The sequence below is a fragment of the Leptodactylus fuscus genome, chromosome 8, assembly GCF_031893055.1.
Source record: "Leptodactylus fuscus isolate aLepFus1 chromosome 8, aLepFus1.hap2, whole genome shotgun sequence".
NCBI classification, from domain to species: Eukaryota; Metazoa; Chordata; class Amphibia; order Anura; family Leptodactylidae; genus Leptodactylus; species Leptodactylus fuscus.
This window is the reverse complement of record NC_134272.1, coordinates 28231685-28257302: the sequence shown is the minus strand read 5'-3', so window position 1 is coordinate 28257302 and position 25618 is coordinate 28231685. Positions and strand designations below refer to the sequence as shown.

Sequence of the window (25618 nt, the reverse complement as noted above, 5' to 3'; positions counted from 1 at the left end):
AAAGGAACCAAAAATACTAAATATTTGCCAAGTGTATGATTATAGTTATGCATCCGTGCAAAGTGGAATATACAAGTCTATAGTGAACCAGTGTGACTGGATTCACAATTGACTTCAGCTTAAGTACATGGAGCATATGGAGAGAAAAATATAACAGTATTTTCAGACCCACAGAACATGATCAAAAGATATGAACAGTACCAATGAATTGTGCCAACATAGAGACTAAGTGATGGGGTATTCTGCAGAATAAAGGGGTAGCTGAGCAAGGGCCCCTTACCAAAGTGATGGAGTGCCACAGGCTTGTCTATGCTCAGTACAGAAAGGGCCTTGCTTTGTCCTGTGAGAGGAAATATGGACAAAAAAGCTAGTATATTGCCAGTTCTGTAAAAATCGCATAGGTTTGAGGTGTTATGGCAACCTATAACCCGACTTGCATGAATATGTTCTTATCTAGTGTTTCCCAACCAGTAGCTCAAGGTCCAAATACCTAAAATGTGTTGTTTCAGTTGTGGCAGAATCATATACCATTGTGTACTAGTGACCCCACGTAGGTCATAACATTACTAGAAGGGCTTATAATTCTTATATGAATCTTATATATATTATATCTTATATGAAAGCAGCCTGTACACCACAAAAGTTGAGAATCTTATCTTTGTTTAATGGATAAACAGGGATTAAAATGAAGATGTCAGAAGATTATTATGGTGTTATATCTGACAGCAAGATATGATAGACAAGGAACAGATGAGATCTGTGATATACAGGTTTATAGGATTTGGAACTGGGTTTCTGGATACAAAACAGTAAATCTGGACAGGACTCCTAAAAGACACAGTGAGAGTCCTGATTACTCCGCCCACACAATGACTGACAGCTAACCTTGTATCAGTGTGCACACAGAAGCCTGTTAATCACTAGGTGTGGACGGGGTAAGCAGAACTCTCTAAAGCTAAGGGTAAGTTCACATGGAGTTTTTTGGTCAGGATTTTGAGGCTGTATCTGCCTCAAAAACCTGACCAAAAAGACGGCTCCCGTTGATTTCAATGGGGGCCGGTCAGTTCTTTTTCCAGCCGTTTATTCTGGCTCCCGGAAAAAGAAGCAAGATGCTCATTCTCTCAGGCGGAGTCGCCTCACAACATCCGCCTGAAGACACTCCCTCCTCCCGACTAGGCCCATTCATTTGGGTCTAATCTGGAGCAGAGTGCGCGACTGGATGCCGGTGCACTGCACCAGCACCCAGTCGCAGCTACCCGTATTATGGCCTCCGCCTCAGGTTCCGGTCCATAAAACCCCCGTGTGAACTTACCCTAAGACCCCACAGGCCGGAAACACTGCGCAAAAGCGCTGCCGGAACAACCACAGCAGGAACGCATCGCCGTTGTGTTTTTTCCGCCTCCCATTGACTTCAATGGGTTCTTCAAGGCAGAATCCATCCGAAGATAGGGCATGTTGTTTTTTTTCTCACTAGCTGTAAAAAAACGCTGGTTGAAAAAAACTGCTAGTGACTCTCATTGAGACGAATGGGACGCAATTCCGCGTCTAAATCCGCCTGCAAAAAAACTCTGTGTGAACATACCCTTAAGAATCCTGTTGTGATTTCTTCTGACATTTACTTAGAAATCCTTCTCCAAATCATATCAAACCATTCTTTTATTGCTATTTATTAATAAAAGTCTTACTTGAGTCCCTGTACGTCCTGTATCTTTAGGAACAATTACACCATATACTTAATCTTACAGTCTTTCTTTGGGTCAAGAAGACAATGTAAATTAGTACTTATAGAATAGTGCACGCTACTATGTCTGCAATAGCCAAGGCTGAACATAACATGCCGCTATATTGGTTTTGTTCTATAAGTACACAGGCATACATGTAGTAGACATACGCTATGACGGATATTGTATATGAGACCCCGTCGGTTAGAGAATTCTCTTTTAATTAAAACATAACCGTTGCAGTACAAACAATCAGAGCAAACTTTATGTCTGTTGCTCCAGTGAAGAAAGTAGAAAAATCCATGTAAGACCTTGGTTAATCGCAACGATTCTCTAACTTTGGAGGTCAAATACCCATGAGAGTCTGTGTATTATTAAATAGAAGTATATATATATTTACAAGCAGAAATTGTTGAGTACAGGTGTTACATTACATTTTTACTTCAGGCAGGTTTAATATTACTTTGCTATTCTTTTTTTCGTTACTATTTCTCCTTGCGGGTTCTATCAGAGGGAGGAAAATAAAACCACCTTCTTCAATATAAAAAGAGCGTGTCAGGGAAAATCAATAGCAGCGTGCAAAATGGTAGGAAGTCAGACATGGAAATATGTGTTCAATTTTATCCAGCCCTAGGTCCACTTTTCCTTTAATATTGTATATATTGCTCATGGCGACGGGTATATTGTTATAACACAACACCGGTTAATAATTGCTTTCCAACAAGTTTTGATGAAATGGAGACGGTGTCAGGATGGATTGCTATCATTGTTTACTAGGGGTTAAAAGCGGACCAATCTTTTTAAGACGCAATAAATCTCTGTTAAGCCGTAGCAATTAGACCTAAACTACACGGATACTCCTAGAAGAGCAATCGCACTACCAACATGGCCTTCCATCAATTACATGATGGCGGGCCTGTGATGATTTGTATTATTGTTTCATTTGATGTAAAATAAAGTAATATTGCAAGTTGGGTTTGAACAAGCAGGAGAAGGGGGTCGGGGAACAGTATGGTCACAAATTATAAAATAAACTCAACTTTGTCATTTTAGTAAGTTAAGACACACTATTAGGCCAAAGTGGCTGATATCATACTGTAGTATCAGACCATGGGACCTTGGGTCCATCATGGTATTGGTACGTATACATGGCATACATAAGGTCTAATAAGTTATTTGTGAATTAACCCACATAAAATAGATCACTGGCACCAAAGTCACTTCCCAATGGGCTTCTCTCCCCTCCCAATTTGGGCTTTGATTTATTAGGGGCCCATAACTGTGTCAGGGCCTACTGCCAACACTAGTGGTACTTTGGTGGCCATTAGTCTGTTGATACAGTGCCATTGGTAGAAGGCACTGAACCCCATGGGAAACCCTCTGCTTTCTTCATTCATGTGCTGATTTGGGTTTGTCCACTGCTGCTTTCCTCTTACCTTAGTCTCTCCTGATCATATAGAGAGTCAATAACTAAGACCTGGTGAGGAACATATCCCAAGTGTCTGCTGGCAGGAGATACTAGCAATGGACAAAAAAATGCAGTCCAAAAAAGTTAACGATTTGGCCAAATTTACTAATAGAATAGAAAAGCAATCCAAAGCGCCCTTCATCAGGTGGATTGCTCATACAGTAGAACTACAAGGATTTCCTGGGCGCTATGAAGTGTGGTACAATCGACCAGCACAGTCTATCACCCAGGATATCTTTGTAGTTCAACCAGTTTTATCAAATATTTCTATTAACAAAATTCACTTGAGCGTTTTCTTCTCTTCATTGGCGCCCCATACTCCATGCTGACACCTATATAGCGGGGATACCAACAAGCCGCTGTGTGTTGGTCAGGGTATATAAACTAAGATTTCCACAATTTGGTAAAAAAAAAAAAAAAGCAGAAAATGTAAACCGATATAAAATATAGCATTCATAGACTTGGCGGGGTCCTGAAGCCCCGCCACCGGTCTGACTTACTGTGGAGACATTAGAAGATTAAGGGCATACAGAGTACGCATGTGATGTGATGCCAGATTCCTGCCTTTCGGATGTCTACAGCATATTTAAAAAGAAAGATTACAATGGAGAATGACCAGTATCACAGCCCTGTCATTTGTGCGGTACAAGTCATTCAGATAAGTGTGGCCTCTGGTTAAAATGCTTTACTCCTGCTGCCCGCACTGAACACATATAGTCTGGCTGGTACACTGGGACATCCCGAGTCCTGTCATTAGGAGAACAGGCGTCTTGGGTATGCCTGGCCTTTACACTGCCACGCTGCTAGTTTTAACACACCATAATCATACAAGTGACCAGAGGTGACCCAATGACTTTCACCGTCCCCCCCCCCCCTCCCAAAAACCACTACAAGTATGTAATTGATATGAACTCTGTGACATGAAGAATAATTCCTGAAATCTGCGGAGGACCTCAATCCGCTAATAAGCCCTTTCACTAAAAATATGTTTTAAAATGGTCACCGAATTGGTAAAGTCATCAAAATCATTCTAAGCGTATTATTTGCTCATGGGAACAAACATAGTTTTAAGCCACTTTATGCCAGAATGACAAGAGCAAACAGTCCAAGTATAGCCCTCTATAGTATAGTATGGTTTACATAGGGTTTACTATATAATTTCTTAAGCAAGCATTACTGTGTCTCTGGAAGACATGGAGAAGTGAAGCCACAGGGGTCACATGCTGACAATCCTACATCTGACCCTATGGCCCTTTGTCTCCAACTAATACAAAGCAAAGGTTTGACCTTACAAGCATGGAAGGAGCTCGGCTCTCGCTCACTCCCCTTGTTCTTGTCTTCACCCTGCAAGCAGCTGTTTCTCAGTGGAGACAGTACCACAACCTGCCCCCATTGCTTCCTGAATGCCTTTGTAGCTTATCTAGATGTAATCTAGGTACACGGTGCAGAAATTAGAAAAACTAAATGCAGAAATTACGGAGGCTAAACACAAACCACACTCTTGGCGCTTATTGTGCTTTAACCCCTTCTGAACAGGCTGCGCTGGTCACTGCAGAAGTTAGAATGTTAACTTTCGGAAGATTGACGCGATACGACAACTGCCAGCAATTTTTACAGCATCGCTTCGCGATACTGGGCTTTTAGCAAATGTTTTAAGTATAGGCTTGTCTTCAGTGAACCCATGCAAATGCATAAGGGAATTGCTTAAAGGGAGATTCCCCAATATCACTTTATTTCTAAGTCGCTCCATTTTGGAATGCTCTGATGCTGCACGCATAGGGCTATGGGGATTTTACTGTAGATGATGCCCTGCTTTGACGGTGTATTTTAGGAACTCTCCTACTATACAGTCTGATATTGGAACTGTTATTGGAGGCCACACTGCAATATTTGGCTTGAAAAATATACACCTACCTACATTAACCATCTAACTTTCTTTAGATAACATAACCCTACGTGACCTGCCAGAAGATGCCTTGCAGAACATCCTGGAAGATAAGGAGTTAAAGTGTTGTCATCCTTTTAATGGGGAGCGCTGATGGTCCTACAGGAAGGTCGCCCTGCAATCTGCTGAAAGGTTTTGATTGAAAATGTTATTGAGCGGCTCTGCATCACTCAGCTTCCTGTTTATTATATTTCATAGGTAGGGTAGGTGCCAAGACATTAAACTGCCAATAAACTATTAATACCGATTTCCTTCTGCTCCAGTCTTCATCACCAATGCAAATATAGTCCGGCTAAGAACAGCACAATGGGGATGCAAATCTTAATGCTGACATAGAAATTTGCATTATTTGATCTATCTGCCTTTCTCTTATATACTGGAGGGTTTTTCAGGGATACATGAAAGAAAATATTCTGTAAAGAAATGTAACCGCGCCGGACGGAAAATGTTATATAGTAATGATGAATGAGATTTATATGGAAAATGGCAACGTACACCATAGCACTTTAATATGAGGGTATGTTCACTGCACAAAAACAGGGGACACGTGGTCTAAAGTGGAAGCAAATCCTTCCTTGATAACAACATCTTATACCTGGGCAAGGTGACATATATAAGAAGCAAGGGCAGGAATACGCTGTCCCTGTTTTTCTTTCACTGAATTAAACATATATGATAAAAAAAATATATATCTGAGTATAAATGTGATATATACAATAAATAAGAAAGAAAATGTAATGTGCCAGATTTGCGTTTTATTGCTTTTATGAATATGCAATACCACTATTAATTTAATGGGCTCTGGAGATAGATCTATAATGTACCCAGCATCCAAGGATCTCAGTTTTTAAATAAAAACTCCTTCGGTCTAGTTAACCTTAATATCAGATCAGTAGGGGTCCGACTCCTTGGCCAACCACAATATAGATGAATACATTATTGTGCTCCAGAAGTAGGCACAGCCTCACACGTTGTATATTACCTGTGTCTGGCTTTTGTGGTTCAGTCCCATTCATGTCAGCTGGAATACCATTTACGACCTCTCCACAATGTACAAGACTGTATCTGCTTCAGAAGCTCCATAATGTCTTCGATCAGCTGATCTGTGAGCGTCAGGCCCCCACCGATCTGATAAAGAAGATCTATCCTAAGGATGGGTCATCAGTGCTAAAACCTCAGAAAATCCCTTTAATTCAGATATCCTCAACAACCCTTGAGATACCGAATTGGAGCTAGGTTCACACTAGTGTTCAGATTTCCGTTCTTTGGGTTCGCTTGAGGACCCAATAAACGGAAACCCAATCTGCTTGCAGAGCTGTGACCTGCAGAAATTCGTGAACCCACCTGAAAATACAGAGAGGACTTTTCTCTCTACATTTTTCAGGCGAAATGGGGGATGGAGTCCCAAAATGGAGAACCAGTGGTAGCCTAAAATATAATAATAATTCAAGAGTCAGTATGACTAATGACTGGTCATAATGTGTACAAAAAAAACCTGGGTAGGGGAAACGCAGTGGCTCAGTGGTTAGCACTGCAGCCTTCCATTGCTGGAGTCCTGGGTTTGAATCCCTGTACGAACAATATCTGCAAGGAGTTTGTATGTTCTCACTGTGTTTGCATGGATTTCATCCCATTCTACAAAGACATACTGATAGGAAAGAAAATGGTCATTGTGATCCCTATATGGGGCTCACAATCCACATTATAAAGAAAGATACGGGTACGGCTAGGACAAGGGGTAGGTAGGATAGGATCCAGCGATGAGGTAGATAGGGCACAATAATGTAGACACACTGCCTCGACTTCACTGTGCCAACATATTGGACTGCAGGGTCTATGGGGGCGCATTTCAAAACTCATTAGAAAAGTCACCAAAACTACTGGAAACTTTTTCTTGCACCGAGTACTCCAACCATGATAATGTAGGTACCAAAAAATCTTTGTTCATATAAATGGCTTTAGCAATTTTCTTGGTGACAAAAACTTAGAGGGCCAGTATCAAAATAGTCATCCTAATATATTTAATAAAGGGTGAAGCAATTTAATTAAACTCTGTCACGGAGGATTGTATTAATGGCTTTACACGTAGGAATTTCAGCAAGCCAAGTTTATTTAGCAAATAGGAGCGAGACTTTTGCAGACTGAAGCTATTTCGCATCGTGATGTGGCCTGTAGCTTTCCTATGCCAAGGAAAACCAGTTATGGTATTAGACGTGATTTTATTTATTGTGGATTTATTAACGTTTCCAAAGCCGCCGGGGGAAAATCCTCTCTTCCACTTCCAAAATGAGACTCACAAGGCGCATAGAGTTTGCTCAATAGCTTAGCGAGGGGGTTGAAATTGACTTGGTTAACCTTTGTCTCCGGGGAGCCGTACAAATATGAAGTTCTTCTGATTCCAAAGACGTGGTTCGTAATAGAAAATATTGTTTCAATTAACAATGATAATTAATCAGCGCTAGAGAAAAGAGGACACTTAACAAGTTCAACGAGATAAAAACAATCCTAACCAGAATATAACCTCGCTGATGGAAGGGAGGATGGCTATAACACAACTCAGTCTCTCAAATGGTTTTATCTAGAAAAATATTAACTTAAAACACAGCAAAAACTTTATTGGTCGTGTCTGCAAATCCTATAGCAATTGTCATTACACTACTAAGCAAAGAGGCAATAATGTGATATGACACGTGACACTTAAAATCCAGGAGAGATCCCGTATGAGAACAGATTTTCTACTTCACTCTGGAGTATGACATTGAGTTTAATGGACGCCTTGTAATGCTACATTTCCACTGGTGCCTATAATACTGCCACATAATGCCCATATAATAATGGTTACCAATCCCACACATAAGTACCATATAGTATTCTTCAGGCTCCTGTTTCTCTGTGTCTTCACCTATTGTTTTGGTCTATGTTACTTAGTCCATCTTCTCCTTATACAAAGAATATTGATGACCTACATGTGACTAGGTAGAAGCCACTAAGTACAACGTGCAGGTAGACAGACTCATGTGAGCATTGGAGAGGTCACAACCCCATCAAACATCAGGAGTGCCAAGACTTGAACCCTGACAATCTGATATCAATGGCCTGCCCCAATGATATGGCATTGATATCAGATTGTCGGGGTTCAAGTCTTGGCACTCCTCATGTTTGATGGGGTTGTGACTTCTCCGTTGCTCACATGAGTCAGTCTACCTGCACGTTGTACTTAGTGGCTTCTACCTAGTCACATGTAGGTCATGGCATTGATATTCTCTTCTCAAAAATTGGTAGTGACTGAAGTACTATATAATATATGATACATGGTGTGATATAACAGTGTGCCTAGGTATTACATTTTAGACTGTCATTGCTGGCCATTTGTTCATAAAGACGACTGTTCCAAACATAATGACAACAGAGATGTACAGAAGACTGTTCCAAACGTGTCAATCAACATTTGTTATACAAAATGAAAGTTCATGGCATGAACGCTTGTCCCAAGCCTCGGGCGTTTCTGACCAGCCCATATTTTAAAAAGACATGGCCACAATATCGCCTACAAGTCAGTCAGTCTAGCCCAGGGTAGGGAACATTCGGCTCTCCAGCTGTTGCAAAACTACAACTCCCAGCATGCATACTGGCTCTGCTGTTCTTGGAACTCCCATGGATGTGAATGGAGCATGTTGGGAGTTGTAGTTTCACAGCAGCTGGAGAGCCGAAAGTTCCCTACTCCTGATCTAGCCCATACATAAATTAGTACAGCCGACATAGGGCCGAAAAAAAATCCAACACAGCCGATTTTGGTTATGATCAACTTTAGTAGCCGAATCTTCAGCAGTCTAACATCTAATGTGTATGGCCAGCTTTAGCCTACACTGTTCACGAGTCGAAACTTTCACCAACAATTAACACTTTTCCATACATCTGCCTTAAGGTATTATGTTCTTTAATTTTTTTTTATTATTCTCATTGTATAATATTACTACTAATATACATTATCATGTTTATTATTTAATTAATTTATATTAATAATCTAAATTATATCTTTTTTTAGTTATTAATTCCTTTAAACATTGATAATAATTCTCATTATTTTCTTTGCCGTGGCTTTCCACTTCCTTACATTCATCTCGCTGTGTACATTAAGCCAATATGAAAATTCTAGGTGTAACCAATGATATTTGGTGACAGACAGGGGACATATGGCAAATGCATTGCAGGTAGAAGCTTATAAGGCCATATAGGGAGCAGCAATGTGCTATGTGCGTGTTAGCACTTTCATCTATCATAAAGCAGAATATGCGTTACAGCAAGTCACACCTGCATGAAAGCCTTAACACATAAAGACACCGTGTATTAGGTTTCACGTTTGTTGGCCTTTCATGACCTGTTTGTAGTAAAACCTTCATGTAGAATCGTTCAGGAGTATAAAGCATTTTACATGTGCATGGATGGGGGAGGGGTGGCTGATTGATGGTACAAATTAAGGCAGGTGTACCCCTTCAAGGCACTGGGGTCTGCAATGAAATAACCAGGATGAGTCACCATTCAGAGAAGAATTTGGTAGTGATTTTACCTTGTGTAGTGCAATGGTAGATCAGGAGATATTAACCTATAGCTATGTCCTAATACGGTATAAGTATACTTTAACTATATTCAATGTATAGCTATAGTATCTCTGTCTAGATCATCTCACTGAGGTTAATGCCATTAAGACTGGTAAAATGGAATCTAGCAAATGTTGGCAATGTGGATCCAGAGGAATCCGATTCTTACATAAATTGTATCCATTGCCGAGCAAATTTAGTGTCTCCTTCATTTACCTCTGATCTAATCCCTTATCATATCATCTATAATCCTCACAAAACCACCTACAAGCACTGGCATCAGTACTGAGATTGCAGCTTCCATCTGGTCCATAAGCCAAGGAGACCCACAGACCTGTAACCACACTAAGGTGAATTAAACTCCTGAGCACCCGTAACCATCACGATCAAGAATTCACTGTAGGGATGAGGTAGGGGGCCCCGGACAAAAGATTGCACCGAGGCCCACAAAACTTTAGTTACATCACTGGTTGTGGGTCCACACACCATCTAACCCTATTCAATAGCTAATCTGCATATGGTTTTAGTGCTGTTGCTGGCATTAGAAGCATGGCAAGATAGGAAAAACTGAGGCTCAATGAAATCAATGAGAGGCATATTTAAAGCATCTTCCACTCTGGTTCCAATAAAAAGTACTGGAAGCCAAGAAAGTGGCTTGTCCAATATGCTACACCCCATTTACTCCTTAGGTACCATGCACAGGGCTGTAGGTTTTGCAAGCGTCCATGTAAATACAATGGACGGTATTCATGCGCACCCCAATGTTTGCCATTAACTCTATCAATAGAAAACCAAGCTGACATGAATAGTACCTGCTATATTTTGTGGCTTGGCCCTATAGCCCAGATTAATAATAGATACAGCTGTCCGTATGGCCCACTGAAATTAAAAAGTATACACAGGTCCAAAATTCTGGACACATGGACCAAAATTGGCGCTATGTGCATTGCATGTGACCTAAATCATTCAGCAGAGCCACGAGTAGTCACATAAAATGCATTTAGTCCATTCATAGGATCACTTTTGTATATAAAATCATCTCAGACCAGACATCCTGACTTGACCAGTGACATATTCAATTCTGTACTTCTAGTACTAGTCAAGTATGGTATCAATGTATTCTGACTAGAACATAGCTGGGTAAAAAAATATGCAAATCCATTCTCCAGGATGTAATTAGGAGAACAGTGCCTCTGTATGCCGCCCTCTAGAGGTCAGAGATGCGGATTTAATTGCCAAATTAGTATTTCTATTCCAAAAGGAACAGATTCCCAGCTATGGACAGCGCTGTTTCGGCCTATTGCGCCTCCTCAGCATAGCGCAGGGATACTGATTTGGCAGAGTGAGAGACTATAGACCAGGGTCAGGGGATAATCGTACACATCAGGAGAGTGTAGCTGTCACCCTTTCAGTAAGCCATGTGTCATCTGATTTCAGCAACTATGATGTGGCCCAAATCTGACAGACTCAATGGGGCCATACATCAGGGGGCTTATTTTATGGGGACCCTCAGTCCACTTGAGAAGATGGTAAAACATGTTCAATAATGATCCATTTTCCCGTATAAGTAAACGCCATTCCATCTGCATGTCCTCAGATTGTGCACTTCTTGGCTCTGCATCAGATTTTTTCATCGTCCATGATTCTCGGAGGCACCACACAGGATAAAAACACTGCGATGTCTGAAAGGGCCTTAAGAGGTAAGACTTCCAAAAAATGTTAACTGTGTCGATCTGTGCATTGATTATATTCAGCAATAAAGGGACTTTCTGCAAGAAATCTTGTTGCATAAGCCAAACTTCTACCTCATGGTTGGATTTAAAGAGCCATAAATAGTGGCTTTTAGGCTTCTAATACATTATCTAGGGTTTAAATGGCTGTGCGCTTATTAAAGTCATGTGTCCCATTAGTCCGGTGAATGCGGCTTTTGTATTTGTATATATCTTTTATTGGTGGCAGCTCCGCTGCTCTGCGTGTTTATGCCAAACAGTTATTAGATTCATTTCTTTGTCTGAAGCGGAAATAAAGAGGAGTATGATATGTGTAAAAGTGCACGCTGTGTGTAAATGAGATATTTATGGTATATAATTGACCCTTGAAAGGTTACCACGAATTGCTCAGTAATGACACTGTGTTTTTTTCTGCATTTATACTGTAATTTAACTCATTAATGGCTATTCTTGTGTCTATCATTATGTTGCTTGTGTGTCGCTGTGAGATGTGAATGCAATTGATCTACACGTATGTAGTAGACTATATGATAAACAGCAGCTCCCTAATATATGCTTACTATCTGAATTGCTCCTATAATAATATGGGGTAAATTAAAGTCTGCATTCTGCCAATGGAGCAGAAGTTGTAGTGTCCTAAAGGGACTTGTGCCTACTTGATAATAAGGAAGGATGCAAATCGAGACGCCTTTCAGATTCTTTCCTTGTTAGGGGATTATTATTGTTTGTAAGGGGATGCCACTGTATACACATAAGTTATTTTATGTGTATTTTCCCCTTTTATTGTATGTTTTGCAGCTTCCCTTATGTTTTTTCCCCATGGTTTATTCCACTATGTATGGCTACTTCTCTGTATTAGGGGACTTGGAACAGCCTTGGCCAATCACTGGCCAATGGGTTGGGGGTGGAGACTGCATGTCTCCAAGGGCTGTTAGTTAGTTAGTAGTGTGCCATCAACCAAGACAGACTTACTGTGTGTCTTCTGCAGCCCCTGAGGGAGACAAAATTATCTATAGCCCTGAAGCAGCCATATAGTACAGAGCAAACTACAACCCCCATCAGGAAGCTGTATGAGTTGTCTATTACCAGTTCACACAGTAAAGTTACATCTTGCTTCTACTGCACCACTGCCTTCTGCCATTCCTGCACTTACCATTTGAACCCTTCTGAACACCATCACATTGCTCAGGGTAAGAAAGGACCCATCTCCAACTGGAAGCACCCTGGGGGAACTACTACAACCAACATCAGGTACTACGCAGGCCCCCTTTATCTGTGACCGGCCTGGGAGTTGGGCTGGAGGAATTTGGTTGAGTATCCTTGGCCTCCCTGTGACATCACCACCACTACTACTCCCATCCTCCATTTCCCTCCATTGGGTTACAGCAAGAGCAGTCAAACCTTTAGCAATCAGACACGTATCCCCTATATTGGGGATAGGAAATAAGAGTTGTAGTGTAGAACCCCCCTTAAAGGGGTTATTTGGGGACTTCTGTCCAGTCTTTTGAATATTTGAAACATCGGGTTTCCAGACTGATTCCAACAACAGTTCATGTGATCTGCGCCCAGTACCAGACTCCCTTCTCTTGTAATAGCAAAGCTATTACAAGACAGTGCAAGCAATTTATTAAGTTGTTCACACCAGTTTTCAGGAGTAAAAGTAGTACATCTTTGGAGTGCAGCCACGTTTTGCTCCAGGGATGTGCCTCTTTGTCCCTTTTATGCCCCACGTTACACTTCCGAAAACAGCGGGTAGTTCAGGAATCCAGGTAACCCAGGGGGAAAACTATTAGGTTCACTATAACTCACTCCAGCAAACTGGTGGGATAATTCTAGTGCATAGGACCACCCAAGATGAACCAGAATGATTAATAAATAAATGAATAAATTCCTCCAATATCCAAACCAGTCTGAAATCCCAAGTCCCGAACATTCAGAATACAGTCTAGAGGTTAGTAAATTTAAGTCCGCAGATAACCATCCCTTTAAGGGTATGTTCACATGGTGGAAGGATCAGCAGATTGTCTCATGCCACGGATTCAAGCCTATTCCTAGAAAAAAGTCAATCTTATCCATTGCTTGATAACTCCTTTAGAATGTAGTGCATTACCCAAAAAGTATTAGTAAAGCAAGGAAAGGTAGTTCTAAGGCAGGATGTCTGTGTTTAGGTTACAGAGGAGTTCTACCCCAGCTAAATTTATCCAAACGTCAAAAATCCCAGGCACCGGGACTTCAGGACCGTCTTGCTGCTTGCCAATTTTTCAATGGTAAATGAAAATATTATATACATAGTAAAATCTATTAATGGAATAGGAAACATTTTTTTGACTTAATCATGGGCAGTTCAACTACTACAGTACAGTACTGTTCCAAGGAGTCTTCAGGGATCCTGAGGGTCTCAAACATGCCTTGAAGGAACATATGCAGCCTGCAGACTGCCAGCTGGACAGGAACTTGCATTTTAATGTACCATCATTTAAAGTCCTGCATGACAGTAGCTAAGAGATGTTAGTAATATAAGTTACTAGGTCCAGAACCATTACTTCAAAGCCCCAATACTATGAGTGACTGGAGGCCGCCTCTTTGTGGCTTTGGGCCATTGCCTGTACTTCTTATGATTCATTAAATCCTGCATGCTTCTGTTTTCATTTTCTTTAGGTCAGACAACTATAATAACAAATGAATATGAGAGTTTGCTTCTGAAGTTATTAGATAGTTGGGAAAGAAATCCTATAGACCACAAGTCTATACCTATCGCTCCAAATGAAATGCTCATCGTACAGATGTAGCAAAGTTTAACTTGAAAGCACAAGAGAGCCATTGAAAATGTGTTGAAAGAGTCGAATTAAAGTTCTGTGCTACAGTGCAGATAAAAGGTTAAGTGTCAAAGTTAAGCTTTGTTACATCTGTTACTTTTCAGTATCTATCTATCTATCTATCTATCTATCATCTATCTATCTATCTATCTATCTATCTCCTATCTATCTATCTATCTATCTATCTATCTATCTATCTCCTATCTATCTATCTATCTATCTATCTATCTCCTATCTATCTATCTATCTATCTATCTATCTATCTATCTATCTATCTATCTATCTCTTTTATCTAACATCTAACTCATATCATCTATCTATCTATCTATCTATCTATCATCTATCTATCTATCTATCTATCTATCTATCTATTATCTATCTATCTATCTATCTATCTATTATCTATCTATCTATCTATCTATCTATCTATCTATCTATCTATCTCTTTTATCTAACATCTAACTCATATCCTCTGTCTATCTATCTATCTATCTATCTATCTATCTATCTATCTATCTATCTAATACAATATGTTTCATATTATATCTATTCAATCCATCTAATATTCTAAATATATAATAGACAACGCTCCAAAAACTTCAGTTAAATCTATCTATCTTATTCATGAATTTGTTTGTCTATCTAATACACTTTCATATTATTTACTGATGGTCAATCTATTGATCTATCTATATATCTCATATTATATATTATTCTGTAAATCTATCTATTTAGTCAAACAAAAGAAAGAGGACATTTCCCACTTCAAACCACATTCTTAGCATCTGTTAATAGGCGCTGCTCCACTGATTCTGGCACAGTTGGAACTTTCTCTCTAGCCTTCCCTGTTCCTGAACAATATGCACAGTTAGTTTTGGTGCCTGATGTGCTATTTAAGCTCTGTACTGTCAGGTGGGCGGTGTCAGACAGGGGGCGTGACTCAGAGCTCCAATCAGAGGCAGCCAGTGTCAGAGCTCCGAGTCACACCTCTCATCTGCTCTTGCCTGACACCACCCACTTGACACTACAGAGCCTAACTAGAATATCAGACATCAAAACTAACAGCATTGATTGCTCAGGAGGGGTGGAGTTAGAGTAAAAATTCAAAATGTGCTAGAATCAGTGGAGCAGCAGATGTAAAGAGATGGACTTGTTGGAGGTGGTGAAAGAGTGACAGAAGTAGCTGTATGTAAATAGTAAAATATAAGTTAGGGAAAGCAGAATAACAACCCCCTGTAAGATAGAAATAACACAGATTGTCATAAGTCGAGGACTTGTACAGAACATCCCGGTATTTATGTTTTTTGGATCCATAGTTCCCAGACCTTTATTTTTCACAGAGTAATAGTTGGAGAATTTTCTTTGATATCTTTGCATTCTATATTCTGCCAGCTTTGACAACACTAATAGAAAGTATATAGTAAATGCATAGATTGTAATCAGAAAAATCCAGCCTAAGAATCCAACTACATTACCATGTTCAAGGTGAAAGTGAAATCCGATTGTTATGGTTTTACACAAGAAAATTTTTGTTTTCTGACAGATAAAACTGGTTTGGCCAATGCAGGGTTAACTTGCCACATTGTGTTAGCGTGTGTCTGTAGCCTGCAACATGCTGCAGCCCTCTAGAGTAAGCTGGCATCTCTTACCAGCTGGCTGCAGCTCCAACCACTCTCTGTGCGCTCCACGGCCACAATAAATATTTAATCCACGCTTTCAAAACTTGCTGACAGGCCCGAACGCAGCCTTGCGTTACAATGTAACATGTCACTGTGAACAGAGATGCAATTGGATGGGGAGTTTGGGCAACATAACCCCATAACTGCTGTAGACTGGTAACAGGCATCTACAGATGAGAAATGACATAACATAGACTCTGCCTGGTCAATAAGTATGTAGACTGTGGAAAGAGGAGCTGACTTAGTGTTTTAGCTTGTCTTGGATGGATCCTGTATTGTATATTTGTATATGAAGTATGTATAAGAAATGTATCAATAGTAGTCAAAATAGCAGTACTGCTACATGTCCATCAAAAACTTTCAAAGCATAAAACCTCTCAATACATCCTCTTCATATTACATATCTAAAGTTCTGCACTTGTAACAGATTTATTCAGTATAGCTAGCTCAGTGGCATAACTTAGTTCCTGTGACCTGATACAAAATCTATAACAGGGCTTCACAATATACCATTATTCATAATATCGGTGACTTTTCAAGTGGCAGCTTAGATCTGCTACCTTTTTTGTAGTAAATACTGGAGATGAGCGAACTTTTCAGGACTTCTTTACTTTCAGGTTCCATTGGATCGAGTCCAGGAATTATTTCTGGACGAACAAGTTCGGTAGACACCATACCTTAAAACATAGTGTAGAACACTGTCAGGGCTCCTAGGAACCTATCTATAAAACATAGTGAAGAACACTGTCAGGGCTCATAGGAACCTATCTATAAAACATAGTGTAGAACACTGTCAGGGCTCATAGGCACCTATCTATAAAACATAGTGTATAACACTGTCAGGGCTCCTAGGCACCTATCTATAAAACATAGTGTAGAACACTGTCGGGGCTCCTAGGAACCTATCTATAAAACATAGTGTAGAACACTGTCAGGACTCCTAGGAACCTGTCTATAAAACATAGTGTAGAATACTGTCAGGGCTCCTAGGAACCTATCTATAAAACATAGTGTAGAATACTGTCAGGGCTCCTAGGAACCTATCTATAAAACATAGTGTAGAATACTGTCAGGGCTCCTAGGAACCTATCTATAAAACATAGTGTAGAATACTGTCAGGACTCCTAGGAACCTATCTATAAAACATAGTGCAGAACACTGTCAGGGCTCCTAGGAACCTATCTATAAAACATAGTGTAGAATAATGTCAGGGCTCCTAGGAACCTATCTATAAAACATAGTGCAGAACACTGTCAGGGCTCCTAGGAACCTATCTATAAAACGTAGTGTAGAACACTGTCAGGGCTCCTAGGAACCTATCTATAAAACATAGTGTAGAATACTGTCAGGGCTCCTAGGAACCTATCTATAAAACATAGTGCAGAACACTGTCAGGGCTCCTAGGAACCTATCTATAAAACGTAGTGTAGAACACTGTCAGGACTCCTAGGAACCTATCTATAAAACATAGTGCAGAACACTGTCAGGGCTCCTAGGAACCTATCTATAAAACATAGTGTAGAATACTGTCAGGGCTCCTAGGAACCTATCTATAAAACATAGTGTAGAACGATGTCAGGGCTCCTAGGAACCTATCTATAAAACATAGTGTAGAACACTGTCAGGGCTCCTAGGAACCTATCTATAAAACATAGTGTAGAACACTGTCAGGGTTCCTAATCTATCTATAAAACATAGTGTATAACACTTTCAGGGCCCCTATGAACATATCCATAGAACACTGCTAAAGAAGAACACTGAAGAGACCCCAGTGTACAATTTCAGTTTGCTTCAGCTGACTCTCCATTTATTGACTAACATTTCCTACACCAATCTTAATAAAGGCCCACACTAGCTTGAGACATACTTGAATTGCCCCTGCCCCGATCTGCTCCGTCCACATTTAACCTGGGAATTTAGCATATCCTTGGTGCAAGAAAGGACTGCATGCCAAAATACACTACATTAACACCCATCCATGCCAGACTGATAAATTCCCACTAATACTTCCAAGAACAGAGATGTCATATCTGATCAGCTGAGCACTACAGCTTCAGCTCCTGAAACCCCAATAGACAGTTGATTTTGATACAAGTTATAGTTCACTAGTGGAAGAATCACTGCTTGTTAGGTGCTCTCCGCTAAGGCTTGTAGTAGGGAATTCTATGTCACCCATATACCCTAACTGGTTACCCTGATGAGACAATGAAAAAAATGCTGATAGATTGTTGTAAAAGGATTTTAACCAGGCATGTCTTTGTTAATGTTTCTCTTTTAAGGTAAAAATTCCATAAAAGTACGGTATGTATGCTATTACTTTCTATCCTAGTGTCACAATGAATGCAATGTCTAAGTGAAGCTGTCCGTCTTCATGAGTTGTAAGGTTATATACTGCTAGAGGCAGCTCTGCCCCTATAACATTCCCTACAGATTGATACCTTAATGGGATTCTGTAATGTGCTCAGTGACTTCCTAGTTACAGGACAGCTGTATACTTGTAACTTCTGACAGCAGCTGTGCAGGGGTGGCCAATGTTTCAGTAAACAATAGAGGACATGCAGGTGCTGTCACATTCCGAGGATTCCACTGTCATTAACCTATTTTAGAGCCCTGACTGGCAGCATATCACAGAAGATGGCGGCGGGTGTGTGCTGGGGCCCTGATAAGCTATCGCATGATTATCAGCACAGCCTCGCAACACCCCTTTGGCTTTGCACCCTCACCTGATCAACTGTGCACCAGATAGCAGTTTTATGAAGTGAGAGCAATCCACTAATGATAGTGCTGTTTATTATTGCTTTTAGGTTAGCTGGTAATTCAACTATTAATAAAGGGCACGACCTTCATACGAAATATATACTATTTCCTCACAAAACAGAAATTTAGGAGGCTGCAAATATTGTTAACCTATCCTAAAGGTAGATACTAATATCAGGAGTATGACAACTGCCAACCTCATTGATAGCCATTCTTAGCAGCTGGTATACAGAGAACAGAGCAGGTGACAGACAGCTTTGTTCTGTATGTATTTGTGGAACTGAATCACTGCAGCTGAAGTCCTATGGAAATGATCTGCACTACCAGGTCTGGCCGCTGTCTACTTCCTGCTCCATTCTCTGTGTATCATCTCCTGAGAACAGCTGGTCAGTGAAGGCCCCGTTCACATGGTGCAAGGCGGATTATGATATGGATTCAGCGCCATAATCCACCCCCTCACAATGGAGATCTATGTAGACCGCCAGTTTACTTTTTTCCATGAGTGGTATGTTGCAGCTCACAGAAAAAAAACAAAACGAGATGCCCTTTCTTCAGGCGGACTCTGCGGCTGATTAAGCCCCGGCGTCCACCTCTCGGCAGCACCCTCCGGTCTAGGCCCATTCATTTGAGCCTACTCCAGAGGGGGAAACTGTGACTGTTGGAAGCCGTGACAGTCGTGGCAGGCGAATTTTGGCCCGAGTGTGACACGGCATCCCGCATCACTCCACCAATCTGCTCCCCGTGTGAATAAGGCGGAAAGGTCGCAGCTTTTGGACCCCCACCAGATCCTTTAACATCAATGAAAGCTGTCAGCTAATCACGAAATATGGTTTCACCCCTATAAAGGAGATAAAAAACCCCAATTTTCACCAAGTATCTGTTATAAATATATTGATCAACATTGGCAGAAGCTTATTGGGAGAACGCTGCACTGAGGGTGACCCTGGCCCTTTTGGGGAGACTACACCCTTTGGAAGCTGATGACATCTCCTTTTTGTGGCGTAGACATACAAGAAGTTAACCAAACTTCATTTTTGTGATGTAACCAGCACATAATATGGCCACGTCACATATATAATGGAGCAGAATATGGACATTCCACACGGGAACATCCTCAATTCATACAGGAACTTCTTTTTGGGGCAAATTAGCATGAACTTGTCCCTTCTGATTTTTGAGAATAGTGGAAGCTTAAGACACTGTGGGCTGTGAGACCCTACACTAGGACAGGGTAATGGGGTATATCACATAGATTATCATTTTTTAACTAATTCATTTCATATTATTTAGAGACTCTGCAGAGTAACATTTCTGTAATTTGACATAAACGGTGCCTATAGATTCAATTTTCAGAATTTCTAGTTTGTCAGACACCAGATCAAAGACATATATGCATTATTCTGAAAACAAATCCATTTTGATGTTGAGATACTTTCTTGACCTACTGACGTTTAGCTGGGCATTGACAGTACACAGTATACTGCAGATGGATCTATGCATTGTACCAGTATATACTGTAGATGAATGTATCCATTGTACAAGTGGTAGACACATTTTATGCCTGTTTTTCTTTGTTGAAAGAATACGTTAAAAAATGTAGGTCACAAAGAAAGATAACAACATACATTGTAAAAAAAGCAGGTGTGTGCGGTAAACATGTATATATACAAATATATGTATAAAAAAAAAACAAAGACCGACTCCGCACTATACCGTCGTGGGAACACAGAGATCAGATTAAGTAACACTAAAAACAATGTGTATGTGTTCCTAAAGTAACGCTACACTGTAGCAATGTACTGTATGATCCTCATACAACCATGACATACATATATATATATATATATATATATATATATATATATATATACATAATATATATACATAATATATATACATAATTCAGTATGTAGGAATACTGTGCATACGGCCCAAATGCCTAAAGTTGCCTATACACATTGAATGCATGCAGCCTCCCATGGCAGATGATTGGGGAGATAAGGATCCAACTACCTAACCCTTTGGTTCTCAAGGAGGTAAGTCACACCAGACACCTCCTCCATGCATGTGCATGTCTCAAGTGTATGGGGAAGTTGGGCAACATATTTGACATCCAAACAAGCCAGCTACCTTATGTGTATGCCAAGCCTAAAGCATCCTGGATAAGGGCAACTTATCCTGTATTAGTACTCAGAAATATAACACTGATTAGAGTATTCCCAAAGTAATTGGACAATATCCCGAGATGACATGATCAATACCATTGTATAAAACGAATGAGTCTAGAGATGAATAAAATGCTTCATTCTCAACTCCTATAATGCTGAATAGTGGAGGAGAATATGGAGGGATCTTCAAAACATAGAACATTGAATGGTGATCCTAAATCATTAGCAAGGTCTCTGCTTGGACCCCCGGTGATCAGATGTAGTGTGCGGGGTAAGTGGGGGAGTGTAAATGAGTCTTTACTCTGTGCTCAATAGAATCAAAGGGGTTCCAATTAAAATCATAGACATACTGGGTCTTTCAGAGAGACCCCAAATCTAATAAAAGTCCGTAAAGACAGACCCTCTATTAAGGCAATTTCTCAGCTCAATTCAATATGCTGCTTTTTTACAAATATATATATTGTATGTTTCCAAAAATGTGACTTCTCCGCAGCTCATTCGCTTTGCTGGTATTGTAAAACACAACTTTTTCCAATGGATTTCCGCAGCAACCAATACTGTATATATATATATATATATATATATATATATATATATATATATATATATATACCCTTAGCCTTGTTTCCCAGAAACGGTGCCAGTCTTGTCTACAGGCTGTGTCTGGTATTGCAGTGACTGCCTTTAACTATCTGATTGAATAATACAAAGTAAAAAATGTAACTTCTTGCATGGAGAGAATTTGGGGTCACAACAGGGTTGGTAGAGTTCATGCTTGCCACAAAGGAAACAAATGGACTTCTTATCAGTAGTAAGATGTCACTAAAGCGATCCCCTATTTTCCTTGAATAGCGCAGAATACGGGAATGTCAAGGATTTAAGATACATTAAAAGAAGAAACTTGTTCATCCAGAATATGATGACATTTCACTGTCAAAGAGAGTTCACCGCCATCCGATTTGGGCAGAATATTAGAATGTGACTATCATTCACATCTACACATGTACATACCAGAGTTTTCCACTAGCAGATTTGCTACCTGCATATAACTTATGATTGGTGTTGATACAGTGATAGTGGAACGTTATAAGATGATCTGGCACAGAACAGGTTAAAGACTCCCCTATCTAGCTAGTGAGATTCTGCCCTTATTGCTTGTATTCTTCATGTACTTTAGCGGAGACAAATCTACGCAAGCAATAAGGCCTCTTGCAGTGCAGGCCAGAGGCCATACTTAAACTCCGGTAGAGAGGGGAGAAGCAGATCCCCAGTGAGAAGTTTATGAGATAGGAGGCAGGTAAGGCCTCAGAAGCAATTGTAGAGAATGTCTCTAGGGTGCAGAAGAGTTTTCGGTAGATAAGGCTCCGGCCCTGACATGCTGCAACTTATCACATTCATTTACAGGCAAACCTTCCAGTTCTTTAATATGTCAAGTGGTTCATTATTAAATGCAGATCAGTGTAAGATGAGTATCTATCCTTCCATATGTAATAGGTAAAACCTGATAGTAATGGCAATGATCGGGTTGGGAATAGACGTGAGATACATAGAGCTTCTGACTATTGGTGACTATGTCACTCTGGGTTGTATCGCCTATTAACCAGTGGCGAAATCCATGAAATCTCAATGGTGGATATTGTTGGACCCCACAAGTAGAATCTGGTAAGACATCTTCACATTATAACTGTTCTTTGGTTTCCCCAGAGTCCTTCATTCTCCTTATGAGAACCTACTCTCCTCTGACAATGTCTTGGAACATGGCCTTGTATGATCAATCAAAAGTGGGATTTGAGATGAGGGTATAGACAGGTGTGAACAAGACCTCAAGTACAACATAGATTAGACAGGGAGGTATTACACAAACTTACATTTGGCTTATAGAGAATATACTGAGCCTACATATAATGAATATTAGGGTTCTATCACATATACATGGACATATTCTCATGACACTTGTAAATGGTATTTGTACATTCTGAGATTGGACCTGACAATTATGCTGTCCATACTGTACACCCTGCTTATCAAATCCTGCAGGAATAATCTTTCTTAAAGGGATATTCCAGGATAACTGAAACAATAACTTGGGAAGTGGGTTGGACAAAATTTAAAAATAAATGATACTCCCGTGCCCCAGTCCTTGGTTCAGGCCACACATCCTTTGTTCTCTTTGCCCCTTGGACAGCTCTGCTTGGAAGTGCAGGGGCTCAGGTGACAGCTGCAGCCATTAACCGGCCTCAGCAAACACATGTTTCCAGTGAAGTCACCAGTATCCGATGAGGCCAGTGATTGACCGCTGCTGTCACCCAAGACGCCGCACTTCCAGTCCAAGCAATCCGAGGACAGGAGGCAATGGGAGATGAGTTGCAAATATTGGGGCCTCCCAGCACTTGTAACTCCCTTGAGAACAATGGATATGGCAATGAAATGCAACATGTCTAGTCTTTCCTTTAGTAACACCTGTAGTGAGTGCCCATCATCACCGCCAGCATTACCTGCTGACAGATTACCTAAAGCGTCACTTTCCTCCTCTCCTGGGCTGCTACTCTTCCCTACTGTAAGCGACTTCTGCCTCTGCCTGCATGAAGGACACATGCACACACCTCTGCTCTTTTTTAATGGATCAGAAGCTGACATGTAAGTTGTCCCCTGCCAGTCCTTGGCAGTTCTTTTCTATGTAAATCACTTTAGCACTTGCACCTGAGCAAAGGTTCCTAGCTCCCTCGTCCTGCTGTATGGTATACCTGATTCATGATCTGATCTGCATATTGACTACTGGCCTGACCTGTCTGCTATCTGTATTTGACCTTGGCTTGTTTCTAACTTCTGCTACTTTGCTGCCTCTCCTGTCATCTGACTTTCCAACTATGCTTGAACGCTTCAAGTCCTGACATTTGACCTGTACCTGACTACACTATTGACTCTTTTTGTTGTGCATCGGTGTCCCCTCTGACCCTTGGCCAGCCATTCCCTACACTGGCACCACTACAAGAGGTAGCTTCCTTGCAATAAAGACCAGATCCCTTTATGGGGGTTAAAGGTTGAAAACTGGGGAGATTACTTAGGCAACGCTCCAAAGCCAAACTGGTCAGATTAGGTTCACAACCCGCTAAGTATCATGCCTTTTCCTGGCATTAACTATCAGGAAAAGTAAAGATCAGGAATGTTGAATTTCAGTGACTGATCCATTTGCTCTTAAGGGAAATAAGCCACCACCATAGATGTGGGGTATCAGCTCGCTCCTCTCTTCCCATTCAAAATACACACATTCCCAACCAATCCAAAGATGTGAATGTTTAATGGTGAAGGACTTGACATGACTGTGTACATTATTAGTATGGTCTTACCTGCACAGGTTCCGGAGTTAGCTGTACTACATGCTGGATACGCTCGCTATGATGATGTCTTGACTCTTCTTCATACACAGCATCTCTTTCATGTTGAGGGAGCTGAAGAAAACGACGAATGGTGCACAGATTCTCCCACAGCGTACGGTTTTCTGGACTTGGATTTTCTTTCCAGCGAAGGAGTTCACAGAGCCAACCCTGTAGCAAGAAATGAAATAAAACAAGATGATAACATTCATAGATAGAATTTATTCAAAATGTCATAAAACTCATTGACTTAGAGATAGACTTGATAGATAGAAGAGTTATAGACGGTCTCACAAACAGACAGGTTATAAAAATAAGATAGGTAGCGTAGACCTCCATCATTGCTGAAAACGGACCAGAAGTTCTCATTTTTGGCAGTATGTTCATGCACAACCCCTCCTCATTGAGTTCCCTAACATAATAGAAAATAATAATTTTGTAAGAAAATTTCCGCCCATCGGGAAACACCTAACAGACAATTTTGTAGGAAAGTTTCCATCCATCGGGAGTCACCTAACTATATGACAATCTTGCAGGAAAATTTCCACCCATCAGGAATCACCTTACAAATATGAAAATCTTGTAGACCAGTTATGATCATAAAGGTAGAGGTGAATGTATGAATACCTTCTGATTATGTTTACTTAGGTGTTATAATCCATCATGTCTGACTACCATTTTGTACACAATCTTTACCATCTGGAGGGGAGCTTCGTTGAATCATGACTTTACATACCTGACCTAGAAAGCTGTCTCCTACCTCCTGACTTGTCTCATGTCAGAAACCAGCTCCGGCGGAGATCAGCCCTGCTTGGGCAGAATGCAAGTTCTGTACTAGATGTCCCAACCATTGTCTGTTATGGTTTACGGTTTTATTGATGGAAGGTATTTGTATATTAAAGGCTTTTTTTTCCACTAAGGACCACATTCCTCACCCACAGGATAAGTGTCTACCTGATGGTGATCCCATTGCTTGAACCCTCAGCCATCAAAAGAATGGACATCCTCAGGTATTGTGCACGTGTGATTACCGCTCCATTCACACATGACTACAATGCTATATGAAGAGATAGAAAAAGAGTTGTCGTCACACGTGCACTATCGCTTTATTTTCCAATATTGCTGGGAATCCCAATGAGCTGACACTTATAGTCTATCTTGTACTTTGGACCCTATTAAAGAAGATATCCCACCAAAGGTTATCGCATTAGTATTATTATTATTATTGTTTATTTATATAGCACCATTAATTCCATGGTGCTTTACATTTGGGGGTTACATACAATACACAGAATATACAGGTAGATATAATACTAACAATGCCCAACTGGCACAGTGGGGTAGAGGGCCCTGCCCGCGAGG

The 25618-nt window shown here is 40.6% G+C and overlaps 1 protein-coding gene across 2 annotated transcripts in view; it reads right to left on the bottom strand.

Moving 5' to 3' along the window:
* The window catches only part of SATB2 (SATB homeobox 2), a 133072-nt gene that overhangs the window by 3678 nt on the left and 103776 nt on the right, over window positions 1-25618 (bottom strand). For both annotated transcript variants that reach the window (XM_075284992.1, XM_075284993.1), the window contains one exon: window positions 24230-24427. In XM_075284992.1, coding sequence (XP_075141093.1) covers window positions 24230-24427 — 198 coding nt within the window. The remainder of the gene's footprint in view (window positions 1-24229; window positions 24428-25618) is intronic.